This window comes from Crassostrea angulata, chromosome 9 (assembly GCF_025612915.1).
Source record: "Crassostrea angulata isolate pt1a10 chromosome 9, ASM2561291v2, whole genome shotgun sequence".
In the NCBI taxonomy this organism is placed as follows: domain Eukaryota; kingdom Metazoa; phylum Mollusca; class Bivalvia; order Ostreida; family Ostreidae; genus Magallana; species Magallana angulata.
This window is the reverse complement of record NC_069119.1, coordinates 27,732,122-27,759,857: the sequence shown is the minus strand read 5'-3', so window position 1 is coordinate 27,759,857 and position 27,736 is coordinate 27,732,122. Positions and strand designations below refer to the sequence as shown.

Genomic DNA, 27,736 nt, shown 5'->3' with positions numbered 1-27,736 from the left:
CAAAATATATTCACTTCCTCGTTTTACCACAGAACTAACAGTCATGTAGGTAGAAGCTTTGCAATGCAGTGAATAAAGTTTGTGTCAGCGGTTTTGATGTAGTTGGTTAAAGGTTTGTTGCATTTTTAATATCTTCGAAAAGAATTTTAAATATAAATATACAGCGGTATAGGAGTTCAGTTAATTAATCACACATTATCTTTAGAAAGGAATTGCTGTTCAAAAACAAATACTGTTTTTGCCTCTCTACGTAACTGGAATGTTTAATAAATGCATTGTGAGGTGAATGCTTTAATTAGATTTTATTTGATTATTTGTTTTTTTTATCATTTCAGAAAACAGCATTTATCTAAAGAAATAAGTCCAAAAAAGAAATCCAATAAAAATTAAAAAACCTGTTGGGTTGATTAAGATTTGTGCTCAGCATGGGTAAGTGTAATTTTCTAAAGTATCAAACTTTAATGTTGTTTTTTTTTAATAGACGAAAAAAGTCATCAAATTAATCTAATGATGAAACCCAGTGAATAATGTAAACACGTTTTTAACGTTTAGGCACAAACAAGTAATTTTGATAACGTAAATTAAATTCTTTTTATTCAAAAATTTGCACATCGCTCTCTTCTTTTCATTTCCAACTTATTGCTATATCTGTCTCAATGAAATTGATAAATGTAACTTCAATAAATAAAGGTAATCGGATATTGAGGTAACTAGGGACACCTATTAAAGATAAGATCTGGCTCCAGAACTTCCTAGCTATGTCTTTTGATACGATTATTTAACATTGTCAGTGTTTCAATCGCAAATCAATTTCCCTACGTGTGGGGCTGTTTATCGCATATACCTCTAAGGAGCTGAGATTAAAAAAAGTAAGCACTGTCCACCATTTATCGAAATATCGAACTTTGGTTTTATTTGTTCTGAATTTTACGGCATTGTATACTCAATTTTTTTTTACAGTTTTTAAATGGTATCTACAAACGACGCATGACTTTTTGCTTATGAATAAAGGTGTATTTTGCGAAAAAGTTTTACAGAAAAACCATCATTAATCCTATTGGCATTAATCAGTGAGAATAGGTTTTTACCAGCTAAAGTGCAATTCAAAACACGAGCGATTAATCTTACTAATAAGATAAGGAGCGGATTTAAAAGAATGCGGTGTATTATGTCAATGAACTCAGAGAAACGCACACTCGATATTATTACATGTACATGTATGTCGATAAAAAAAAGACATAAAAAGTATGAAAACAATCGTATGATGTACACATTAAGTCAATGGTCATATAAACTCGGAGAAACGCACAATTGTATATAATTATGTAGATTAAAAACTTAAAAGGTATGCATAACATCGTCTCATGAACACATAATAACACAGTTTAAATACAAACGGTCTGCAATGATAAAAATTACTATTTCGTGGAATAGTTATTAACATTCATATTGCTGGAATTAATATTCTTGTAAGCGGGGGGAGGGGGGAGAGAGTTGTTCTTATTTATTTCCTGGACATGCGTGGTTTGTTATCTTGATTTGACTGGATTCAATTAAAATTGCTAAAAACACTTTTTTCCAGATAAAATCAAAAAGGAGGTCGAAATGAAGATGAAAATGGACCAGAAAGACCCGTAGGTTACTGTAAACCAACTTTTATTACCGTGCGAGAAATTTTTGCGAGCTTCTTCGCGAATATTTCTCGCCGCAAACCAGTCCATGTCACATGGTTGTTATAACAAAACAGTACATTCAAGAAGGCTGGGTGGTCAAAGAATTGACCAACAGATCTGCCTTATATTTAAACGTTTGGAACATCATGTAATATTTAGTAGAGAATAAACTCAGATATTTTAGCATCAAACATTTTAACAAAGATTCTAAATGTTTCAGCAGTGCGCATAGTCTACAAAAGTAGCAATAACTTTAAAATGGTCAAGACCATACAGTTCTATTTATTCTACACGAAAAGTTTTTTTTTTTTGAAATAATTAAGATACCGTCTGCTCACAACCAACCACCGCATTTCAATAATCATTTAAAAATATAAAGAAATATAGAAAGCAAATCAATCCCAAAATTGCATTTAGCTTAGCATCAATAGGGACAACTCTTAATTTTCTGAATAAATCAGGAATTTATATTGATTCTTTTTAGAGACGTTCATAGATATATTGTTGACAATGGAGTCGTAAAAATCAAACTGCATTTGGAGCAACTCAAGAGGGAAACGTCGGACCTAAAATTGTAAGTAGCGACACTACCAGCATGTTTAAAAACTGCATTATGAAAAACATATGATCATAGTTATATTAAAAATGCCAAGCAAGGTATTTATTTACAACTGCATTAACAGACATTCTATAAACCCATCAAAGATAGATTTTTGAAACTTACATTTTATAAACTAATTTTATTGTCACTTATTACATCAAAAGGGATGAAAAAAAGGATTGGAAAAAAAGAGAGAAAATCTTGAGGGAAACGATGGAAAGTGTCAAAGTATTGCATGTTATACTTAGTAACACGACAGATGATGCCCTCGTACGATTCAGGTGAGGTTTCATATACATCCAGTCATTTACCGGTTTTAAAACACCCAATAAGTGCATCACAAACACTAACCGATGTAAGAAAGAACCATCTGCACACATTCAGAAGAAACTGTGATCTTTTTAAATTAAATATGCACCATAGAAAACGAATTTTTTAGACACTGACTTCTTAGTGTTTTCGGAGGAAAGAATTTTAACATAATGATCAACATTTTTGTAAATGAGGCAATTATTTTTTTTCTCTTTTGTAAATATCTTAGGAGGAGATCTAAAGATCTACTCCCATCCACAGCCACGGCCATCACATTTCACGATTAAGTGGTCAAGAATGCAAAAAAAAATTCAATGTCTTCATGAAGTATCATCCGAATTGTAATTTAATTGTGTTATAATTAATTTTACATTTTTTTTTTAATCTTTTTTTATTTGAAGACAATGTGATGAAGTTTTCCCACTTGTCTTTGAAATTGGCAAGACCACCTGTGCAATCATGTGCATGATATCTAGACATTTATCCAAGAGGTAAGTCATTTGTATTTGAAAGTACTTGGCCGAGTTGAATATTCATAAAAAACCCATATACAAGTCGGGTTAGTCAGTCGATCTTTCATGTAAAGCTTTATAAATAGCCATAGCGTACTGTAAATTCCTTATATTACGCGAGTACTTTATTCCGCGATCCCGCTGGTTTGTATCAAATCGCGAGAATATTCAATCGCGAACGTTGAACTTCTCTCCTTATTTCTTATAGTTCTCAGAAAATTATGACGAGATTTTAAAATCCGCGAAGGATGCTTCTCACGATTTTTAGCGGATATTAATTCTTTGCGTTTAATTAGGAATTTACAGTAATATCTTAGTTAAACAGCTTTGCTATCAAAACTTGTTGTCACGTTTTCATTATATTTTTTTCATAGATTTTCTTCCGACAACAAGAAGTTGTGTTGCGGACTTTTGGAAATACCCGTTATTTTCGATAATGTGTTAGCATACTTAACACCAGAGCAATCAACGGATTTATCAGATGGTGCTACTATTGAAGGAATTCTGAAAGATGCAATAATATTGTACTTAGTATATCTATCCATCTATTGATCTATCTATCTATCTATCTATCTATCTATCTATCTATCTATCTATCTATCTATCTATCTATCTATCTATCTATCTATTCATTGATCTGTCCATCTATTTAAAGCTGCTTGGTCCGATTTAATATCAATTTTATGCACGCTTTTAAACGATGGCTATGCATAGTATATATATAATAATAGACATTACAGTAGTTTTACCCGTCAATTATGCCAAATTTCAATGAAAAGAAATACGTACAAAATTTGCTAACAAAACAAACGACATTAAAAGGTACCGCGTTATTTCGCCTCATGTTAAATTTCACCCCTGACGACGAGACGGGTATGGTTGTTTTACGAATTTGACATCGCTTTAAATAAAGGTCGAAATGATCAGACAAATTACAAATAAACATGGGTACCTTTTGTTCGCTAATATTTCCAAAGTCTGCTTTCTTTACAATCGATGCATAGCATGCGGGTTGAATAACCCCAATCATTCGGGGGACGAAACCAAGCGGTTTCCTTTTCTAAACATTCCCGTGATGCATTTCTGTTTGTTTTTTCGTTTGCCCAAAGAGAAATTATTTTTATTTACTTTGAATATTTCTAACTTTGAAAGGAGACTGATTCTGCTGGTGTAAATAGGAGAAAGTCCAAAACTTTCTAAGATAAATGATTTGTATGAAAAAAAATTGATACTGTAATTACAAATAAATCGGACCAAGCAGCTTTAACAGGAATGGCAAAAGTCTTATAGTAAAACATATAACATGTACATTGTATTTAGCTAACGACACATTGGTAAATACTATAGGTAAAAGTAAATAAGAGCTAAAAGGTAAACTATTGGAACGACATATAATCAGAACATGAACATTTGAATGTTATATGGGATTGCACATGATGTTGCAAATGTACGATTTTCTGTTACATCACTTACAGATGCAGGGCAAATTTGCACCAGTCCAGCATCAACTTTAATATATTTGTTTCCACAAAAGTCCGAAAAGTTTTACAAATAATGGAATTTAGCAAATTTAGGTATGTTCACCGTCAGTTTCCTGCATCGAATAATGATTCTGTTTCATTAATAAATGTTCTCGTATGTACGGGGTTTCACACATCGATTTTAATACAGTTTTATCATTCCACAGAACTCAGGAAGGTTTCAAACCATTCCTCTCTAGTGTTGTGAAGCAGTTTTTGTTCGTACAGAGAGCGTGTGGACTTACAAGGGAAATTCTAAAATGCACCTCTGATAAGGATTGGTAATACTTTTTAAGTCTAGACTGGACTGTATGGTCGTTGCCAAGAAAATTAATTTTAATCTTTATAACATATATAAAGTACTGTGATTTGTTTCAAAGCAACATTTCATAAAATTGTCTTTATATGAGAGATATCATTTCCGATAGCATATTTGTTTACAATCGATACTCTAATAAAATAGTTGTAAAGAATAGTTTTTTGCGCCGTTTACATGTATTTAATAATTCTAATTCTAAAATATATGCTTTAGAAATAAAATGCTCAATAAAACGGAAATAAGGTAACGTTCAAATCTAGCTAACGTAATATTATTTAAATTTTGTGTTCAATAATAACGAATGTTTGTTTTATTTGAACAGGTCATCAAATTCTTTCGAATACAAAAAGATGTTTAAACGCGTAAAAAAGTTGCTTGGCTTTGGAATAAGAGCTATTCGCAGTCTGGGGTAATTTGTTTTCTTTAAGTTGGATCTAAAATAATAATCAACAAATACACTCAACTTAATATGTACAAAATTGATTTTAACAATAATAATGATTTTTTTCAGTTTTGATGATCAGTCATCATTAGAATTTAACAGTGTCGATATTGTTTGCAAACAAATAAAACAATGCAACGAAAACTTGACAGCAGACATTAACCTTGAGCGGTAGGTGTATACTGTCTCATTCACTTATTTTGACAACAATACAGAATGTGTATTTTTTTAAATCCCTGCTATAACAGAAATACCACTTTTATCCATCTATCTATCTATCTATCTATCTATCTATCTATCTATCTATCTATCTATCTATCTATCTATTTATCTATCTATCTATCTATATATATATATACACACACACACACACAAACAAACAAACACACAAACGTCTCACACAAGAGAGACAGAACATTATTAGTTAAAACTTACTTGGTAAAGACTTTAAAAAAGACTTCTAATCAATTGTCAGTGATTGAAACGTTCAATAATGAATTTCAGTGGTTGAGACTTATAACAACTTCTAAGTTTTTGTAAATAGTTTTACATTTAAGAGGTTTTGCCATATGTTAATGTTTGTCGTGGCACATAACTTTTATGTACAATGTTGTTTTTTTATTCTAAAGATATACTAATTATTTAAGTTTTTGGAAGCTATCATCAAGAACTTGTATTATGGCAAATCGTTTTTTGGAGTTGATTTTAATCAAATATCCTATGCAGTTACTCTGGCAAACCGTAAGTGAAACAGTGTTTGGACCTAAGCACAAATCATCACCGCTGACAAGACTAAGTTCTTGAAATAATAGAAAACAATTCGATGTCATGTATGCTGAAGCATTGATTTTCAAGGACTCTTATTTATAAACACTTTGAAAATAGTCAAATTTTATACACTATGAACAATTTAGCTATTTTTGTAGTCTCATGTATTCCTACGCCAGAGTTAATTTTCTCTCGTTCAACCAGACGCTCGACTGTCTCCGTAAATCTGCGACAAGCAGAGAGGGGCTCTCTTGCTTGTCGGATATTACCGGGGACAGCCGAGCGTCTAGTTAAACGAGACTAGAGTTCGATATCAATAGTGCTTGAATCCATACAATTTTTAGAATTGTTTCGATAACTAATACATACTAGTAGACAGTTGAATTATATCTTTAAATATTTCACAACATGATTCACATGGGGTTTCTCGAAATTCTTGTCGGAAAAGTCTAAAAATTCATATTATAAAAAAGTGCGTAATTCAAATACAAACTAGAAACTAATTGACATGCAAGATAAATTGATTTTAAAAGAAATGATAATCGATAAAATCAACTCCCGTCAGTACCTCAGTAATTTGATTGCTGTTTGCAAACAAAGAGAACAAGACAAACACTTCGAGAGGCGATTTTATGCTTACCAATTGTTTGGTTGTATTTGTTTCGGGGTTGTTGGTTTTTTTGTTGTTTTTTTGTGTTTTTTTTACAATACAAACGAGGGTCAATCAAAAAATACGAAGACAATGTGGCTGTCTATCATATCTTTTTTTCAGGAAAGTCATACTTAACAGATTAATCTATGCATTAACACTTGTTCTATTGATATGCAAAGTTTTAGTATATTTGATGAAACGGTATTTTTGTAACCCCTTTTAAAAACATTGTTTTTTCACCACGGCGCATGGTAACGTTCAAAACATGACGTCAAGTTTAAGCACGCGCAGTTTATAGATACATGAATACCCCATCTTTATATCATGCTTAGTCTCTTTTGCCTTTCACCTTACAATCACAAATAGCACTGAACCATCATATTTGCACACATTTCTGCGAGAGTCATAAGTCAGTTCTTCAAAGTTTTCATTTTCTAACTGTGTATTTCTTAGTTTACAGTAAGGAAAACCCTTAACGTTGGTTGATGTTACTTTTTTTAACCAAATATTTATAGATATTCTACTCTCTTTCGGACTGTTTGATACAATTACAACCACCCCCAAAACTGTAATACAGTTCAACACATACTTGGAAATATTTTTTTTTACTTATTTTGTGCACAATTGAACATTTTCGAAGCTTGTATCTTTATTAATCCTAAGTAAAATCCATTTTGTTTCTTCTCCTATATGCGCCGTGACGTCCGGCGACGTCGACGTTTTTGGTCAATTCTAAAGATGACTACCTGTCTTCAGTTACTAATATCTGTTCAACAAAACAATATATCCCATTATTTTTCATACACAGAATAAAACCATGACTATACTTAATGTGAGGTTTCAATATTATTTGGTTTTAAACCTAATTGATAGAAATATTACATTTAACATTATATGGTTTATTACATAACACAAATTTTGACCGTGCGCCATTACCTCATTTTTACACGATAAGATTCTAAATAGGTCTTTGAAAAAAAAGAATTTATTAAATTTGTTTTTCTTGCAAATTGTTTGAAACTTTCAAAATCAAATCAAATTTAGAAATTATATGACATTAAGTAACATATACAGCTATGACAAAAGTCTTCGTACTTTTTGATAAACCCTCGTATTTTGTTTAAAATAGCATAACCTCATTATAAATTATAATATTTTTTCATCGTATCTCGGTACAGTAAAACTTGGTTATACGAAGTCCTAAAACTTATGGATTTACCTCTGAATTGTTATATCCGTTATTCGTTATATCCGTATAACGAATTCGTAGTACATGTAATAACTTTAGCAAATTATATATATGCATGATTGCTTTTACCAGACGACAATTTTACTAAATTGGACTTAGAATGAAAATACATTCCTTTGATACCTGTGGGAAAATAAATTCCATCAAACTATAATATTGATTAAATGGTAAGGCAAATATTTTAAGCTGTAGAGAAATTCCAAATAAAAGAGTTGAATTTCGTTATCATTCATCTTTACGGAACTCAAAACTAGTTCGCTATATCCGTAAATTCGTTATATCCAAATCCGTTATAACTATTAAATTTTGCAAAGATTTGTTAAGAATTTTGCTGGGGACTCAAAAAAACTCCGCTATAACTAAGATTTTGCTATATCGGTGTTTGTACTAAACGAGCTTTACCGTATTGTTTAAAAATAGCACATGGGCCACATTGCTCACCTGAGCAACAACAGACATGATAAAATTAACTTTACGGAGTCATATACAAAATATCTGGACATTATAGAATAACTCTCTCATGGATATTCTGCTTATCATTAAGCCTTTTTGTCGCAGGGTGATTTTAAAGTTATTTTACATATTGAGCATTACAGTTGAAAAGGAATCGAATGGGATATAATGCTACAACAAGTTTGTGAAGCCAAAGAGTTATTCAGGGGCCAAACTATTAACAATTTTAAAGAATCAACAATATATCAAAATGCTTGCACATGAGTAAAACCGTGTATTTTAACATTTGAGATTTTGTGAATTTAAAACTTTTTCCTTTGTAAAATTAGACTTCAAATGTGGCCTACTCCTGTGTCTACTCCTGTGAAAAATGATTTTGACCAACTGAATCTACACTAGCTAAGTTGCTTTCACTAAAGTTGCATCTTTTTGAAAAAAAAATGTTTTGTAATAAGAAAAACAATTTTTTTTTTCTATGTAAAAAAACTTAACCCCATCCCATATGCTCCTATCCCCCGTACCCTCAGGGACCATGATTTGAACAAACTTTATTTAACACTATCTGAGGTTGCTTCCACACAAGTTTCAGCTTTTCAAGCAAAATGGTTTTTGAAAAGAAGATTTTTTAACAATATCCACAAATTTTCAATAAATCATAATCATCTCCCCTTGATAGAGGGCCTGGCCCTTTATTTTAACAAACTTAAAGTCCCTTTACAAAATAATGCTTTGTGCCAGATTTGGTTTAAACTAAGACAGTGGTTCTGGAGTAGAAGTTGAACAAGTAAAAGGTTTGCAGACAGACGGACGGACGGATGGACCATGATTTGAATAAGCTTGATTTTACACTATTTGAGGATGTTTCCTTACACAATAATTATATACATTGCGTTCCGTATAATTGTTGCTGAATCACCATAACATGTTATCAATGTTATCATTGTTTAATCAACAATGCTATTTATTATACTTCAGTGGAACTGGATGTTCAGACACACTAATCCCTCTTCTGAAAAAGATTGAAATTGTGTGTGTAAAAATAGACGACACTATTGAGGATGGGGATAAATGGTAAGTGAGTTATATCTTGACTTTTTAAAGATAACTTGTAATCAGGATTTTATATTACAATGGATATTTTAACAATGCTAAAAATTCCTTTTAAAGACTAAATGAATAGTTGACGTGTATTATCAAAGACAAATACATGTAATTATTTACAAAAATGACAGGCGATCAAAAAAACAAGATTATGCATGAGACCACGGCTGTTTGATATTAAAGCAATACAGAAACAAATTCAAAGTGATTTCTGGGACCAGTTGTTAACCCAAGAAAAAATTGTACCATATCCATTAATACTATAACGTATGATATTAGCAATTGAAAGTATATTTTTCGAAAAAATCATAATTACAACGTTGATGTTCAATCATGTAAAAAAAATATATATAGTTAGTCCAGTACTGTAACATAAATATAACTATCAGTGGTTCAGTATAATCTTCAAATGTTTATTTATTTGTAATAAAATAAAAATAAAGCATTTCAAGGACTTAAAATTTCAACGTATTTTAATAAATGTATTTGAGTTCACGTTTTCCTATTAAAAACAGAAATACTTTTTAAACACAATGGAAAAATTAGATGCTGTGTAAAAATGCATTCAATGTGCTCACCAGATTCCTATAATACTCTGTTCTCTACATGTGCATGTTCTACCTTTTTATTAGTATATGATTCAATTTTACACATTATAGCCTACCACCAGGAGAAATAAGGATAGAGGAAGATGTCAGCGTGTGTATTTTGGCAGATCCTAAAGAATTGGAACAAGCTGATGATTCATATGAAACAGGAAATGACTTTATTGAAGAGTCCGACACTGATTCTGATGATGATGTAGTAAATGATGCGGATTTTGAGGGAAGTTTAACTAAAATAGCTCCAGAGGATATTGACAAAAAGCTAAAAAGCAGCGATATGGATAGAAGTGAATTAATCCACACGTACAAAATGGAGAGGTTCAAGTCACTTGTTGATGTCCGCGTGGACAATAAGTATACACTCACATGTCAATCTGTTGGCGGTAAAGTATTCAAAGGTGGCAAATGGAAGTCAACGAAAAATGTGGTCATTGAGGTATGAACCGTTTGTTAACAGTGTATAGTTTTTTTTGGGTTTTTTTTTTTTTTTGCTATTTTTTTTTGGGGGGGGGGGGGGGTATAACATAAGGTACCATAATAGTAACTCTGATGTTACAATTAATGTCTTCAAATATTAAACGTAATTGGTCATACATCCTTAAAATTAATTATAAGATATTTTAACTTGAAAGTTTGACTTCCAAAAAGAAAAGATAAAAGGAATTGAGATTGCCAATGCAAATATAATATATATTTTTTGGTGTAGTTTCCATTTGTTTAGCCAACAGAAAGGGTCATTTGTATTCAACTAATTGTTAATAAAAGCAAACGAACCAAGTTCATATGCATACTGTTTGGATTTATGCCTTTTTAACTTTAAAAGTACCCATACAGCACATAATATTACAATTTTTACAATATAAATACAGTACTAGTGTAGAAGCAAACTCAAGTAGAAACTGAGTGTTTGTACAATGTAAGTAGTTCTATTATTTGTTTTGTTTCGTTTTTTTTTTTGGGGGGGGGGGGGGGGTTATAAAAAAAAATACATTAAACTTAACTGAAAGATTATGTCATAAAAATGATTAATCCGGCATGGTCAGTCTCGCCTTATCAAACTTAAAATTTGATAAAATAATCTTATTGAACAGGAGTGTAATTAATATTTCAGATCTTACGTAAAATATTTTACAATAAAAGAAATATTACAAAATTATCTTTTAATAATAACTTTATCTAACACGTTAGCTGAGTAGTTCTAGAGAATCACGGATCAATGCAACAAAAAAATTTATATCACCTTATTATATATTATATTTGTAAAAGAAAAATTATAAAAATACAAACAAAAAATTCATTCTCGAAACCCTAGTCAGAGAAGTAAAAGTTTCTACACTTGTGATTATTATGTAATTGGGATTGTATTTTGTTTAATTTATTGTAGGGAAGACAAATTTCTATGCAAATAGAGCCAGGAGAATTTTTAGTTGTCCACTATGACTTTCCAACGCATGAGAAGACATTTAGTAGGGAAGACATAAAAAAGGGCGTGACGATATCTATTCCGGAAGCAAACTGTTCCATAAAACTTCCCCCTTCAGATGGAGGCCGCGAAACAATTAAATTCAAGGTACGATAAAGGATAACTATTACCTATATATATATGATTATGACCATTGGTCAAAACATTAAATAAGGTGAACTTTAACGTAATATGTATATACTCTTACCGTTCATTTTAAATCATATAGTCCAAAGTGCTAATAGAAGACTAATCAATAAATAAGTTCACTGTTTCAATCATTTGGTGATTATGTTATAATTATACTGTAATAATTTAATTCTGGTTTTAACACGCTTTCTGTTGGCTAAAAATTGATTTTATATCGTATAAAGAATGTTGCCTGCGTCATAGTAAGACTAACGTCAAAACCGTATCAATACGCCTAACGTGACCTTTGAATTTTATACAATTTTTTTTCACTTTTTGAAGGTCAAATGACCGTCTTTATCTACTATGAAGAGTAAAATAAATTTAGTTATAAGCAATGAATTCGATATTTATTAGTAGTTTTATACGATACAAAATCTTTTGAAACGATTTACGCTTTTTGTAAACCGTTTCGCGGTTTATAAAACTTAAACTGCTCCAAACCATTTAATATCGTAAAAAACAAATGAATATTTAATCTGTTCCTTAATTAAAGTCTAACAGAAAGAATATATAGAGAAATTGTTAAAAATAGTCTTCTCAAGAACTACAGTGCTACAGTCTATGAGATTACTATGCAAGCATCCTCAAATTTAAATTCTAATCGTAAACAAGAGGCCAATAGGCCTTAACAGTCACCTGAGTGGCATACATCCCATACACAAACTTGTCGAGGAGTCTCATATATTCATTTAATTGGGTTTCGTTCTGGGGTTGACCACCCTTGCCTGAAATCTTTGAAAAAGAACTTTGAAACCTATAATTTTGATGAAAAACTTAAAGATCGGGTCTACGAAATGATGAATTCAGTTTAAATTTCCATTCAGGTGTGTGGAAGTAAAGAAGATAATTTTTAAACATATATGATATATACCAACTCCTAAAAATCCATTTTGGCCCTGCCCTAGAGTCAAAACACATACTCCACGGGACATAAAATTTAAAATTTTAATAGAAGACTTCCTGGTTAACATAATTATGAAGTAAGATTTTCATACAGAAGTGCGAGAATAGAGAAGAAGATTTTAAAACATTATATGCATAAACATTACCCTCCCCCCCCCCCCGATGTCCTCAACTCTTGACCCAGGGGCCATGAATTTCACAATTTAGGTAGAGGAGTTTATGGAAAACATCACCATGTATTCAGTTTTTGCCCACATGTTTGGGAATGAAGAAGAAATTGTTTAAATATTTAATACATTTTTTCTATTTGGCCATATTGACCCCACCCTAGAGCTTGAACCCCTGACACAGAGGTCATGAATTTCACAATTTTGATGGACGGCTTCATGGGCATCATTACCAGGCATTTAGTTTTTAACAACTATATACATTGTATGGGAGTAGAGAAGACGATTTTCTAAGATTGAATACATTTTTACTATATGGTCATATATATTGGCCCCACCTTGGAGCCACAACCCCTGACCCAGGGGTCATGAATTTCACAATTTTGGTAGAGGACTTCATAGACATCATAATCATGCATTTAGTTTTTAACAAATACATGTATATATGGGAGAAGAGAAAAAGATTTTCGAAGATTTAATACTTTTTTACTATATGGCCATATTGGCCCCACCCTAGAGCCTGAACCCCTGAGACAGGGGTCATGAATATCACAATTTTGGTAGAGGGCTTCATGGACAGCATAACAATGCATTTAGTTTTTAACAAATATATATATGGGAGAAGAGAAGAAGATTTTCTAAGATTTAATACATTTTTATAGCCCTCACCCAGGGGCTATGAATTTTAAGATTTTGATAGAGGGCTTCATGTACATCATAATCATGCATTTAGTTTTTCACAAACATATATATGTAAGTAGAAAAGAAGATTTACTAAGATTGAACACAGTTTTACGATATGGCCATATTGGCCCCACCCTAGAGCCTGAACCCCTGACATAGGGGTCATGAATTCCTCAATTTTGGTAGAAGGCTTCATGGACATCATTATCATGCATTTAGTTTTTAAAAGTATATATATATATATATATATATATATATATATATATATATATATATATATATATATATATATGAGTAGAAAAGAAGATTTACTAGGATTTAAAATATTTTCACTATATGGCCATATTGGCCTTACCCTAGAGCCTGAACCCCTGACACAGGGGTCATGAATTTCACAAATTTGGTAGAGGGTTTCATGTACATCATAATCATGCAAGCAGTTTACTCCCTCACATGTGTGGGAGTAGAGAAAAAGATTTCTCTTTTTTTTTTTGGCTTTTTTTGGCATATCTGGCCCCATTTTTGGTGCCCCGGCGAGGTAGAACCACGAGTTTCACAATTTAGATTCCTCTTACCATGCATAGAGATGCCTCATACCAAATATGGTAACAATTAGCCTAAGGCTTGTAGTTTTTAAGAGGAAGTTAAAAATGTAAAATTGTTAACGGACGACGCACGACACATGACGCACGATATACAACGCACATTGCACGACGCACGACGATGGACTAAAACGGATTGCAATGGGTCACCTGAGTTTACTTAGGTGACCCTAAAAAACTAAACCCCAGACAAACATCTTTAAATTTAGATTCTAATTGTCCCAAAAAGTAAACCCCGGATAGAAATGAACAGGAATAAATGTTTTAAAACCTTCTCAATAAATACAGTGGTACAGTTTGTGAGATTACTACGCAAGCATGCCGAAATTTAAATTCTAATTGTAAAAAAAATAAAACCCAGACAAACACTAGGCTCCCAAGACGGGTTTGAAGTTTGACATAGAAATGAATAGGAATAAATCTTTAAAAACCTTCTCAAGAACTACAATGCTACAATTTGTGACGTCATTATGCAAGTACCCTTAAATAATTAACATTTTAAATTGTTGATGAGGTTCAATTTTTACCAATGAAATACATTGGGTAAGTCAATAAACATCAAATTAATAAGTATATTATAAAGTTTTACATTATTTGGGAGTTTTACTTTAAGAATATAGATATATTGCATAGGATGGACAAAATGGCCATCATTTGTAAAAAAAAAATTGGGTTTCGAATTTAGTTATTTTTTTCCCTGTTTAATGGTCAAAAAAAATTTAATATCAAGACAACATGTCATTGTTCTTGTTTTTTTATTTAATATAATGGAAATGTTATGTTTAATGTTCATGTAGCAGTGGTTAACCCAAACATGTTCAGGTAAAATGTTTCTTTCCCCTTTTCGTTATACACCAGGAGGTAAATAGTAATTTATTTTAGAAATGAAAATGAAAATAGTTATTTGGATTAATTTATCTTCACTAGGTTCACCTAACGGACAAAGAAAGAATAAAGAAATACCAAGAAGAAAACCCTAATAAATATGGTAACATAACAATTTCCGAAGGTTTGCAAGCAAGAGCATTTTCACGAAAGGTTACTGTGGAGTTCCCCAAAGTCGATGAAGCAGAAACATCTTTATTTGTTTGTGTGTCAACAGACACTCAGTTTGTAAATTGGAATCGTGATATAGTGGAACCAGAAACTAAGAGAGGCAAAATGGTTTTCAATGTAATGCTGCAAAAAGATGCCATGTGAGTACTTTTTTATAAATAATAATAGAGGACTCAAAGTGTTCAATTCGCCCGCTGAAATCGACCGAAAGGTTAAAAAACATACGTTTTGCTTCATACGATATTCCGACCACATATCATTCTATACAACCTACTACACCAAAAAATCAGTTTGATTTTGACATTTGTAAAATAAACTTGTACTATGCTTTTTTCACAGTTACTCTATTATTTGTAGATCTTATATCGTGCAGGCAAAAGATCAAAATTTGAAAGAAACTATAAAAGATCCTGAAAATCCTGAAACAAAGAAGAGTATTCTTAACAGATTGCTAAATGCTTTCCATACACTTCTGGGAATTAAATCAAAATGCAAGCTACTTACATTGTATAAGGTACCCGAAGAGATTGGGGAAACCATTGAGCTGTGTGTATACTGTATTGAGTCGAAGGGTTTTGATCTTAGCAAGCAAGCAAAATGTTTGTTAAAAAAGAAATGGATGCAAATTGAAGAAGAAGACGAAAGCTCCGACTTTACCATAAGATCTGGTGAAGAAATAGGTCTAGAGTTCCGAGGGGACGTGAAACCGATGGAGGGAGAAAATCTGGTTATAAAATTCCTTAAATACGGCTCCAGTTTTGCACATGTAAAACTTTGCCACGTGGAAAACAAAGATCCAAAGGGTTACATATTGATGATCCGTAAGGAAAATCTAATAGACTGGAAAAGATTGAATTGGGGCTATCTTGTAAAAAAGTATGAAGGTAAACTATATGAAAAATGTATATGTACATGTATGAGGTATCTAGAAAAACGTTTATACTCTTGTAAAATGTTTTATGATGTTCCCAAATCGATTTTGATTTTTAAATCATTCAGAGATTTGATAACATCAAATCAAAACAAACATGAATGGAATCATAATCCGCAAGCAATTAGAGATTTTAAAATTTTAATGTTTTGGGGTTGTTTTTTTTAAATACCGCTCTCTAATATTTATTTTCTGAGCAATATTTTTTACATCATGTTCAGTTTTAAAATCGGGTTACAAATTAATTTTGTGAAGAAAGATTTGTTTTCACTAACTTTCAAGATTTAACTGTTAATGAACTATCAAAAATTGCAAATATTATTAATAAAATGATACAATTTTTGATTGACATATGAAGTAAGAGGTGTTTTTTTTTTTTTTTTTTTTTTACACTTTTTGATGTATACATTTTAACCTTTTTTGAAGCGGAAGACGCAAAAGCGAAGATGGATGAAAACAGAGAAGAAGTTTACAAAGCAATATATGATAGTCTTGAGCACATCGTAAATACCATCTATGAACAGCTTTCTGTTAACGAGATAGAACAGCTGAAAAAAGAGCTAAAAATGACCGCTCAAAAAACAAAACATCAATTCATTGGCCGATTTATTGGTCGTATTCAAGGGCAAAAAAAACTTCCTTTGGAGTTTTTGGCTGGTGAACTGAGGAAAATCGGTCGAGACGATCTGTTTTGGAACCAGCTGGAAAGCAAGTCATCATAGGTTTTTGTCGGATGTTTCTACATAAAGCTTAATACGCAAATCGGCAAGAAAAATACATGTAGTACATGGAAGCGGAAAGTTACATATACTATGACATATTAATCCTTAGGTAATAGATACAAAAAATGTATATTGTTGAAAAAGGCCCAAATTGATTGTACAATAATTCTTACCTGAATAATTAGTTTTTGGGGCATGATAAGTTTTTACACATATTCATTTTGATACAAAAACTGAAATCTCTTTTTTGTGCTTTCCTTTAGTGTTTTAGAGTTTAGATGTTTTTGCTTTTTGCTTTTATGTTGTGTTTAAGATATATGGTCATACGTTTTAGTTTGATTGTTTTTTAAATTAAACAACGTTAACACCCTGTGACGAGTTAAACAAAGCGAGCGCTCGCCAAAACTCCCTATACCCGCACCACAAATTTTAGCAGGCGATTGCGAGAGCTCGCACCGTTGAACACGCCTCTGGTGTGTACATAACAAGCATTTAGTTAGCTTTTTATCGTATTGATTTAAAATAAAATCAATACATTTTAAATATTATGTGCTTCGGTCCGTTTATTTAAAAAAAAAAGATTTGCTATTTTTCTATCATGATTAATAGCATTATTTGACTCAGTTACTGTAGTACATTTGTAGGTAGCTTCATGTATGGGTGATGAGTTTATTTTTTTTAGTTTTAATATAGGTCGTAGTCCATTATTTAAGATGCAATAGTCGTCCTTAATTAGTATATCTTTAAATAACCTGATTATAAAGGAGGCTGGTGGGTTTGCAAATTAACCATCAGATCTGCCTTGAACTTTTACTTGTGATAATTTAGCCATTAACTAAATATTATAGTAAAATAAATATCTAATTTGTATAGCTTTAAAATATTAACATTTTCCTCAATCTATATGCAGAACTCTTCTTTACAAGTAGGTAAATAAAGTCTAAAATGGCTCCTTGTACACTATTTGATTTTCGACGTCATGCCTCTTATAATTTCTTTATCAAGTAATATACATGTACTCAGATACTTCTAAATATGAGAAACATTAACTTTTTTTAATGTTAATAGAATAAAATCATTCATTTAAAAGAATAACTATAAACGTTTTTTAAACGAATGAAATGAAATCAAAAATACCAAAAAACAAACGAAATATTATATTATAATAATCCCTTTCATTATCACTGTGTGAATTCCTTCATTTTCATACAAATAATCGGAGCAAAAAAACCCCTGAAGAATTCTACCAAAAAAACGTTAATTCAATCTAGATCTTTTTGCATATATAGTTAACATTTAAAGCGGTTAGCGTATACACTAACCGCTTTTTGCCGTGTAACCAAATTCCGGAAGCTTGTGCTTTTTATGAAAAATCTAAGGATTGTGAGTACTTAATGCTGAACTTATTTTATATGTGGCTCTTCTTCAACAAAAAATAAAGACTGTATCGTTTTATTAAGAAAGCAAGTGTGTTATTGATTTTTGAGCTGAGTAATGAAACGACAAATTAAATGGCAATATGAACATCATTTACTGGATCAGTCCTTTGAAAGAAAAAAACATGACAATGTGATTATTCTAGTACATTGCGAAATAAAATGAAATCGTCATCTACTTTTCTACGCATAACAAATAATTTATAATGAAAATATTGGTGATTCTGTGATATAAAATATGCAAACCCTTTGATGCATCTTACAACTTTATGATAAAAAACCTAAATACAATGTTAGCTAAACAAATGTGTGTTGCTAGTTGTACATGTAGAAACTACCAATACAAGTATCTTCTTACATTGTTATAAAATGCAATTAATGATTGTATTTACACGTGGCATTTTATAATTATGCATAAGGATTAATTTTGTTGACTTTCAACTTGTGCATTTTATTTATTCATTTGGAGGTTTTTATTCAGCATTTTCGTTTTTTAACTATCAAATTCAAAATTGGTCTGCAACTTCTATTTCCATTATCTAAAGTTTTATTTTAAAGCAAAAAGCAAACAACTATTGATAAATAAATCTCTTTTATTTTAAATTCAAACCTTTGGCTTGTACTTGAATTTGTATTACATAGATCACTAATTATGACGTCATTTGATCGGATTTGATAAACTGTGTCGAACACGCACCTGTTGGGTCTGAACGAGCACCTTGGGAAATTTCACAGCAGAAGAAGTTTTAGGTTTGACTGCTCTTTTTTTAGATAACTCCTCGTCTACTTTATCTGCGATGTCTTTCCGCTTAATAGCAGTCAATGCTTTCTTCAGGTCATCAACACTAGCCCTCGTATGCATGCGGCGCCATCTATAGAGCGCCTGCTTGGCATGGACTTCGAGGGTGTCCCTAAGAAATGTGTTCGTGATGTCGTCTATGTCCACTCTCAGGTTTTCCTCGCCCCTGGGTGGATGGAAAGGTAGGGTGCGGTACAGAGGGATCCAGTCTTTGTCAATAAGCGTGGCTGTCACTCTTGTGGCCTTCTCGAGCTTGTCTGAATTAAATAGAAAATTAACATCCAATTACTTATCTTTAGGTTGAACCTCAGTACTACATGCAAGTCTCCTTATTATGCGTTCATATCAACTTGTATCTTTTTATAATGTATATTCTGTCACTTTATAACTAAAGGTACTTTTGATAGTAAAGTATTGATTTTTGCATTAAAGCAGAAACTTTAATCGATAAGTGAAGTCAACTAAATATATAAAAAGTTAATCGGTGAATTCTTGTTTTTTTTATAAATGGAATTCGCTAAAAAGCAGAGAGGAAAAATAAGACTAAAAATGCAATCATATTATAAGGAGTTAAGCAATGGTTAAGCTGAGGTATTATGCGAAAAAAAACATTAATGGGGCAACTCATTTACATGGTTATATATATCATTTCTGAAATTGTTTTTGGGAAAAAGGATTAGTGAAAGAAACTAAAAGTTCCAAAATGTTAAAGGTTGGTTTGATAGTTGTTTATTGTTTAATGTGCAGATTAAAAAAAATTAAAATTTGTTAGAAACGGAAACGTGCAAACGAAAGAAAAATGGGTACATGTATATATCTAAGATGGTCAAACTAAGAAAGAAATAACTTTTATTGATAAAATGAATGCTACTAATAAAATAAAGATTCTGAAATAGTTTTCAGAAGAAATATGAAATATGAGAACAGATTTGCATTATTAGTGCTATGGTTTCAACAAACGGGTATCACAGAGTATATCATGCATTTTACCAGAATCTGCAAATGGCAAATCCGGAATAACTGAAAAAATTAAGTGTTATTTAGTCATACATGTCGATGATGAAAAACGAAATGAGGCTGGATTGTCACCTACTTAATAATCAGATTGACCTTAACTTTTCAAAAAGAAATATTTTAAGTTTTAATCTTTTATTTTGTAAAGGAAAATTTCATATATAGAAGCTTTGAATTATGAGTATTATCCTATATCTTTTTACAGAAAGCTCTTCTGCTTAGGGAGATCAATATAGTCTATAGATGACCACGATCATCGAGCCTTCTTAACATGAATTATCAAAACACACATCGAGAATCATTAATATGATGATACCATGTTTACAAAACGAATCATAATGGTTGTACGGAGCATAAATGAATAAAATGTACAAATCATGAATGACCAATGGTAGTAATCGTTAACAATTAATATATACTTACCACGAGAGAGGAAATGCACATAAAATAAAATACGCCGATGAAATATTATGGAAGATGAATTGTCAATTACATTACAAGTGATGCATGGACATCCCACAAGGGTATAAATTTAGTCGAACAAGCGAAATCAAAATGTAAAATGATTATTTATTTAAGGAATGAATTGAATTTCTACCTACTAGTATGTTATACGATATAATAACATAACTCGGGGCAGTTTAAGCTTTAAAAACTGCGAAACTGTCCAAAGTTACGTTATACTCGTATAACATAGATAGAAATTTAGTTCATTCCTTATAATTTAAATTTCTACAACTAAAATAAAAAATAAGGACAATTATTTAGTAAAATGACGTTAATTTGTACAAAATTAAAACGTAACGTCAAGCGAATTAATAGTTCTCGCACGCGCGTCGTATTGTGGCGTAGGCAAGTTATGTTATACGATATATATAAATTTGTTTAGCCAATCAAGTCAGGCGTTACAACCAGAATTTAAATTATATACTGTACATACATGTATAATACATGTATATCAACCATGAACGAGAATCGTACCTAACATGAATATGAGGCACACAAAATACAAGTGATGAAGTAACTATGTATTTAGATAACACAATTAATATATACGAATATGCTAAATGGCGAAATGTAAATAACACGAATGAGGAAAGAGATGTGCCCACATGATGAAGTGCATGCATGTACATTTACAACGAAATGCACTTCATAGGCAATAATGAAAAGGACTTGACATCAACAAGGAAAACTAAGTGGCAAGTGTGTGACATCCGTATATGTCTTCATTTAATATGAACTACTTATACAAAACATAAAATTTGATATGCAACAATTATTGTATTTTTTTAGTTGTAGGTTGATTTTCACAAAAGCCCTTATGCACAACGGAGCTGACTAACATGCACAAAAATACATTATTTCAAAAATGGGATGAATGAGGTACTAATTTTTCAAATAATACCTATATTTGTTCTAAAAGTATTTAAAATGTAAAAGAAAGACGTTCGTAATGCTTACCGATGACAACACCTTTCTTTTTCTTCCCGCCCCCAGCGCCCGTCCCCTTGTGAGTCAGTGGCATGTTGTAAAACAGTTTCTTCAGCACTTCCGGACTTGTTTTGAATCGATGGATTTCTCGCAGTTTAATGATATTCCTTTCCAGACGCTCGCATTCAGATTCGGTCCTTCGTAATTCGCGTTTGGCCTCACGAAGCTCCTCTTTAACCTCTTGGAGTTGAGTTTCCCGCTTACTCTTTAGTTCTCTCCTAAATTTCATGAACTCTAGTTTCCGTTTCAGGTCGTCTGCTTTCCGTTCCAAAACTGGCTTCTTCAGCCTCATGTGTTCGATTTCACTCGTTAGTTTTTCTAACTGTTCTCTTTCTTTATGCGTCAACACCGACGATTCATGAAGTGTATCTTCACGTTGTCGCTCTTTCATTTCTAGTTCCATAACTATTTCTCGTAGATCCGTTTTCAGTTGTTCCTCGTGCTTTTTGAGACTTTTCTCTTTCGCTGCGACTCTTTTCAACTCGCCGACGCATTCCTGAATCTCGCGTTTGCAGACTTTTAACCGATGGTCAAGATGTGAAACTTTTACTTGTAAATCTCGAAGTAATTTACTATCAGTTTCTTTCTTCTTTTCCAAGTCCGTAATGTCGAATTGAATGAATGTCGAATAGCCATCATCCGCCTGTATCCATTTCCTGACACCTATACAAGCATTTCTGATATTTTCACAAGCTCCCGCGAACATCACCAGAAAAGGCACGTGACCACACTCCAGGCGCTCGGCAATTCTTCTCGGCACGGATCCTAGTTCTGTTAATCGTATGCCGTCATTCTCAAACTTGTCCATCATGACCGGAATATCATCCAAATTGATCTGTATAGCTTCGGCTAGCTCTCGGCGCTGCTTTTCATAGTTCGTGGCTGTTTCCAAATACACATCGCCGCTAATGCCACTAAAGCTAAGACAGTATTTCTTCATGTAGCTCGTTACAAGTAAAATCCCATTGATGATGTTTTCAAATTTGTGTCTTATATATAACTCGACCTTGCTAATGACCTCAAGAGTCGTCTGCACGGCCTCCTTGTCAAGTTTTACGATCATCGTAGGGTCACCAATAGACCGGTCGTAGAGATCGAACACGTCTTTAAGCTGTTGTTTAGAGACTAAGATCCCGGTCTTAGCGTGGCCCATCACGGTCGTAAGTGCCGGTAACCACGCCTTTATCTCTTCATCCGGGGACCTCTCGACTCCATAGTATTCTAACTCGACGTAACGGAGGTGGTTTTCGATCTTTTTCAGGGCGTCTTCCACTGCTTCGTAGAAGCTCTGTAAATTTTGTGGTCTTTCTAACGTCAGGTTTTCCAGTGTCTGTCGCTTTCTGTGAAAAGCGAGGCCCGTTTGAAGCGGCATTATGAAGCAGAGTTTGTCTACTGAAATCAACTAAAGATGCAAACTCTAGTCCAGTGTACTCATTTCTTCATTCGCTCTCTCCTTCAATAATTACTCTTTCAAAAAAGCAGAAAGTACATTGTGTTATAAGCTTTGATAAATGATGTCTGACTGTATACATGTTTAAGATAGATATGGATGAATGAACTCTTATACATTGGTTATCGATTCAATTTAAAAAGCAATTTAAGATTTTTTGAAATGTTTTCTTAAAAAACAAAACACCGCTTTTTAAATGTCATTAAGGAAATATTTCAGTTCTTGAGACAATATTTTAATACCTGTTTTCTTTGTCAAATATAAAAGGTCTGTATAATACACTTCTAAACTTTTCAGGTCGAAACCCTTTTTGCAAGAGGATTTAAAACATATTGAACCTAGATTTAAGTTTTTCTCTTATGCAGAGAGAGAGAGAGAGAGAGAGAGAGAGAGAGAGAGAGAGAGAGAGAGAGAGAGAGAGAGAGAAGAGAGAGAGAGAGAGAGAGAGAGAGAGAGAGAGAGAGAGAGAGAGAGAGCATGTTTACAGATACACATGCATGTCCAGTGTGTGTGTATTGTTAGGTTATTCTAGTATTATTAAATTAATATTAACTAAGTTAATTATTGTATGAAAATTTTATATGTAGAGATATATAAACTCATTAAACCTAATTTTTACTTGCTGGTGACCTTTTTATACAGAAATTTGATTTTCAAACAAAGTAAGGTAATATAACAGTATGATATAGTTAATGATTAAGTTCTCGTACTTTGCATTATCTACATTTACGACCCGCATGTAGCTATAGGGAAAGGAATCCCGTCACGCTGTCTGCCCAATCAATACACATTTACCGTTCCGCACCACTGACTCCACCGATTCTTGTTTTAATCATGACCCCGGCTCGACCAGATTTATACTTTCATTTAAAACTCATTACTTATAACACTCTCAAACTTACAACAGTTTAACAGTTAATGCTTCTTTAGGGTTGATTTAAATCGTCATTATTTAGAGGTTGGGATAAATGATTTACACCCCCCCCTCCGCCACACGCACACTGCATAATGTTTTTATGATAAATAAAACTATACTATTTCGTGTACTTTGTTGTCCCCCACAATGATATTCCAAGTTTTGGGTTTTTTTTAAATCCGACAAGTAATTTCAAAGTCAGTAATGTGATATATATTGAATGAAAAATACAAAAAATACTAAACCGTTTTCATTTCTCTCTCTCTCTCTCTCTCTCTCTCTCTCTCTCTCTCTCTCTCTCTCTCTCTCTCTCTCTCAAACTGAAAGATCTTAATCTAAGCTAGGTTTTACCTGTTTCTATTTTATAACGAATCGGGGGAGAAGTAAGGAACGCTTAAATTTACACTGAAGACATTCATTATCACTTCAAGGTTTAGTTACAAAACTAGCGTCCTCATAGCCGTATATTTTACAATTTAAATGGACAACTGTATTTTTTAAATTCTGTTTTAAGAACAATTCAAAGATTGTTTCGAAGTATCGATTGCTATCTAACTCTTTATTTTTTTTTCATTTCATGATCTGGTTTTAACAGAGACATTTATTGTCACTTTTTGAAACTAGAGAAAAACTTCAAAGTTAACCACCTCTTTGTAAGAACAGTTTATAATAATGCTTAGGTCAATGCATGAACCCGATAGAAAACAGTGTTACATTAAGTAAAATAAAACAGAAAATTCACAAATGTATGTACATAATATTATACATATATGTTCGGTTACATGTACATAATAATTGACATTACATACTTTTTTTCTAATGCAAGAAACGACGCATTTTGCTTATATTTATATTTCATCACTGACCGTTCACTGAATACACCATTCTTTGACTTACGTGTATATATCGATATCTAGAAAAAACTATTTTAAAAAAATTAAAACTGCATGGTGAATAATTTTCGGCCAAAGACGGTAAATCTAGCAAACTAATTTTTTTTTAAATAAAATTTATTTGTTCTTCTTTTAAGTGTGTTTGAAATTGGTATTTCGACAAAAAAACACTGAATTCTGCCATGTAGATAGAACACTATATTTGACATTAAAAAAAATATCGAAACTATAAAATAATCGATTTAAATAACGAACATTTTTAAACAAACAATAACTGTTTGATATACTGTTTATATATCTCATGATCAGATTCTACGATCTAACTAATTTTTAAAAAAAATTGTGGAAATGACCATTATCTTCCTACAGAGAAAGAGAGAGAGAGAGAGAGAGAGAGAGAGAGAGAGAGAGAGAGAGAGAGAGAGAGAGAGAGAGATTCTACTTTGGATGGCGAGTCAGACATGTATTTTAAGATACAGGTAGAAACAAGAAACTCATCATTCTTTTCCTAATAGATATGTTCTTAATAAATAAATATCTTACCTTAGTTTATTGATATATCGACAGAATATCCTGAAAAACAACACATTTCCGCTGACGATCAATGTATTAAACGTTCTCAACAATTAACTTTAAACTGAGAAGGTCTTTATACAGTGTATTTAAATCTCCGTTCACGTATAATACTCCAAACTTAATACCGCTACTCGTGTTCAATTTCAAAATCTCGGGCGTGGATTTTGATACACTTATTGATTATTTAAACGAATTACGAAACATAATCTGAAGTATCGGTAAAATCAAGCAACATAGACACGATTTAAAAAGGCCAAATAAAAAATCAGTTTTCTGTTGTCCGATGTACTGTAGATTCATTAAATATTCGTGGGGGCCAATTTTCGTGGATTGCTTTTAAATTTGACAGGTTCTTGGGGACGTAATTTCGTGTATTATCTTATACATACAATAGGAAAAATGACTTTATGATCCTAGTTTATTTATTCGTGGAGGAGGTTGACTCGTGGGTAAAAGGTACCCGCGAATTTAACCAAAATTGAGCCATCGCGAATTTTAATGAATCCACGACAGTTTCTTAAATTTGCCTGTCGAATGCCGAGGTTCCTGTGGTGCTCAATCTAGATTTCATGATGTGATTCTTTAAATGTTATTACATATTCATCGAGTTTTGTATATTTTCGCATTCAAATTAATGAAAATAATAAAACTTTCATCGATACTCTTTTCTTCTTTCGGTGCAAAAGACGACATAACGACATAACCTTTATAAAGCCCACGTAATACTCTTGGCTATTATAGTGTATTTGGCTCGGAAAAATGAAATTCGGAAAAACTCCTGAAACGATGTTTTGCACTGTCCTTTATGTATAACGCGGGTGTAATTAATTCAAATTGTCTGGAAATTCTGTTTTAGTTTCGGATTTTCTTTGGATTTTTTGTTGTCTCTGAAGGTTTCGGAGTTTGGGTTAAGACGGCGGTTCAAATCATGATCCCTGGGAGAAGGATGGGCCATACTTGAGGATCTGATTATTACATAGAAATTTGTACCTGCATTTGAATGAATTATAGCCAATGAAAAAAATTAGTATTTTTTTTATGCAGTAAATAAGATAAAATTTAGAAATCGCATTATTACGGAAATTCTACAGAGATTGATTAAAGTATATACAAGAAAGAGACATCGTACCAAACTATGTGCGTTTATGTACAAGAAGAAATGTGTTAATAAGTTCAACCATAGATATTTACATTTTCAACTCTCTTTGTCTATAAAAACATTACGAATTAATTTTGAAGCCTATAGCCTAGTAATTTCATAAAAGATGAGTGACACTAAAAGAGTGTGTCTTATAACATAATCGAAAAACGGTATTGGCAGCTGCGTCGCGTAGTATAATACATTCCATGCACTACATTAGAAAATAGTGGTTTTAAAATAATGTTGTTTTACAGTGTACAAATTGGAAATAACATTTATATAAGTGATAAGGAGTCATTCTTTGAATAATATGAGGTGATAATTTCGGACGGAGAGTGTTCAAATATATCATAAAGCCCTTATTAGATTTGACCACGCCCCGACCGAAATGTTCACCTCATACACACATGTAACACTCAATGAATGATTCCTTATTCCTTAAATAAACTTATCCCACTGACTACTGTGCGTCAATTTATTGGTATACATGTAGACTTGGTCGCATTGATGTATAAGGTTCAGAATTTGGAGGAAAAGTATTCGGGAAAAGCAGCTGGAACCGGAAGCTGTCTTTTTTGTTTCCTCTTCTGAACAGGGAAACATGCTACTCCACAGGCAGATGAAGAGATATTCCGAAGAAACAAATAAAATTGGCATGTCTGGTTCAATTTGATATACACGTATTATTATATTCAAACGAAGTCGGTAGACGTTCTGCTATATATACATGTAACATAGGGTATATTTCAAGCATAAAAAAAAAAAAAAAAAAAAAAAAAAAAAAAAAAATTAAAAATCACCAATATGATGTACTGACATTAACCATTTGATAATTATGTGATATATTTCTTTTGCAAAGTATTTTTTCACCAATTCAAACGTTTTTATCGGTGTAAAGAGGAATGATCTGATAAACCCCACTGAATGGAACTGCTTTTCGCTTCGCTATATACTGTACCACTTAAGAAAATTCCTGTTAAAAAGCCCGCAAACATGGTTATAAAGCATAACTGTCAATGATGCAAAGTAAATTTTATTTGCTTAAGGGAAAAACTTCTATTTCCAAACTGAATTGAATTAATTGGAATTGA

At 32.1% G+C, this 27,736-nt stretch overlaps 2 protein-coding genes across 3 annotated transcripts; one reads left to right on the top strand and one right to left on the bottom strand.

Annotated features, from left to right (window-relative positions):
* The first annotated feature begins 8 nt into the window (after positions 1-8).
* On the top strand, positions 9-18,795 carry LOC128163778 (uncharacterized). The gene is made up of 17 exons (XM_052827431.1): positions 9-112; positions 336-429; positions 1,583-1,634; positions 2,158-2,247; positions 2,439-2,555; positions 2,988-3,077; positions 3,473-3,622; positions 4,574-4,672; positions 4,786-4,899; positions 5,260-5,346; positions 5,449-5,550; positions 9,477-9,572; positions 10,262-10,643; positions 11,592-11,777; positions 15,145-15,413; positions 15,631-16,157; positions 16,631-18,795. Exons 2-17 carry the CDS (start codon positions 426-428, stop codon positions 16,924-16,926), a joined length of 2,661 nt encoding a protein of 886 aa, XP_052683391.1. The 5' UTR covers positions 9-112; positions 336-425; the 3' UTR covers positions 16,927-18,795.
* A 148-nt stretch (positions 18,796-18,943) lies between these two features.
* On the bottom strand, positions 18,944-25,607 carry LOC128163779 (uncharacterized). 2 transcript variants are annotated; one of them, XM_052827432.1, is made up of 4 exons: positions 25,472-25,607; positions 21,640-23,136; positions 20,152-20,181; positions 18,944-19,418 (listed from the first exon to the last, which is right to left on the bottom strand). In XM_052827432.1, the coding sequence occupies exons 2-4, from the start codon at positions 23,039-23,041 to the stop codon at positions 19,021-19,023; spliced, it is 1,830 nt and encodes a 609-aa protein (XP_052683392.1). In that variant the 5' UTR covers positions 23,042-23,136; positions 25,472-25,607; the 3' UTR covers positions 18,944-19,020. The 2 variants fall into 2 exon arrangements, with proteins under 2 accessions (XP_052683392.1, XP_052683393.1); XM_052827433.1 differs by lacking the exon at positions 20,152-20,181.
* Positions 25,608-27,736: the final 2,129 nt, after the last annotated feature.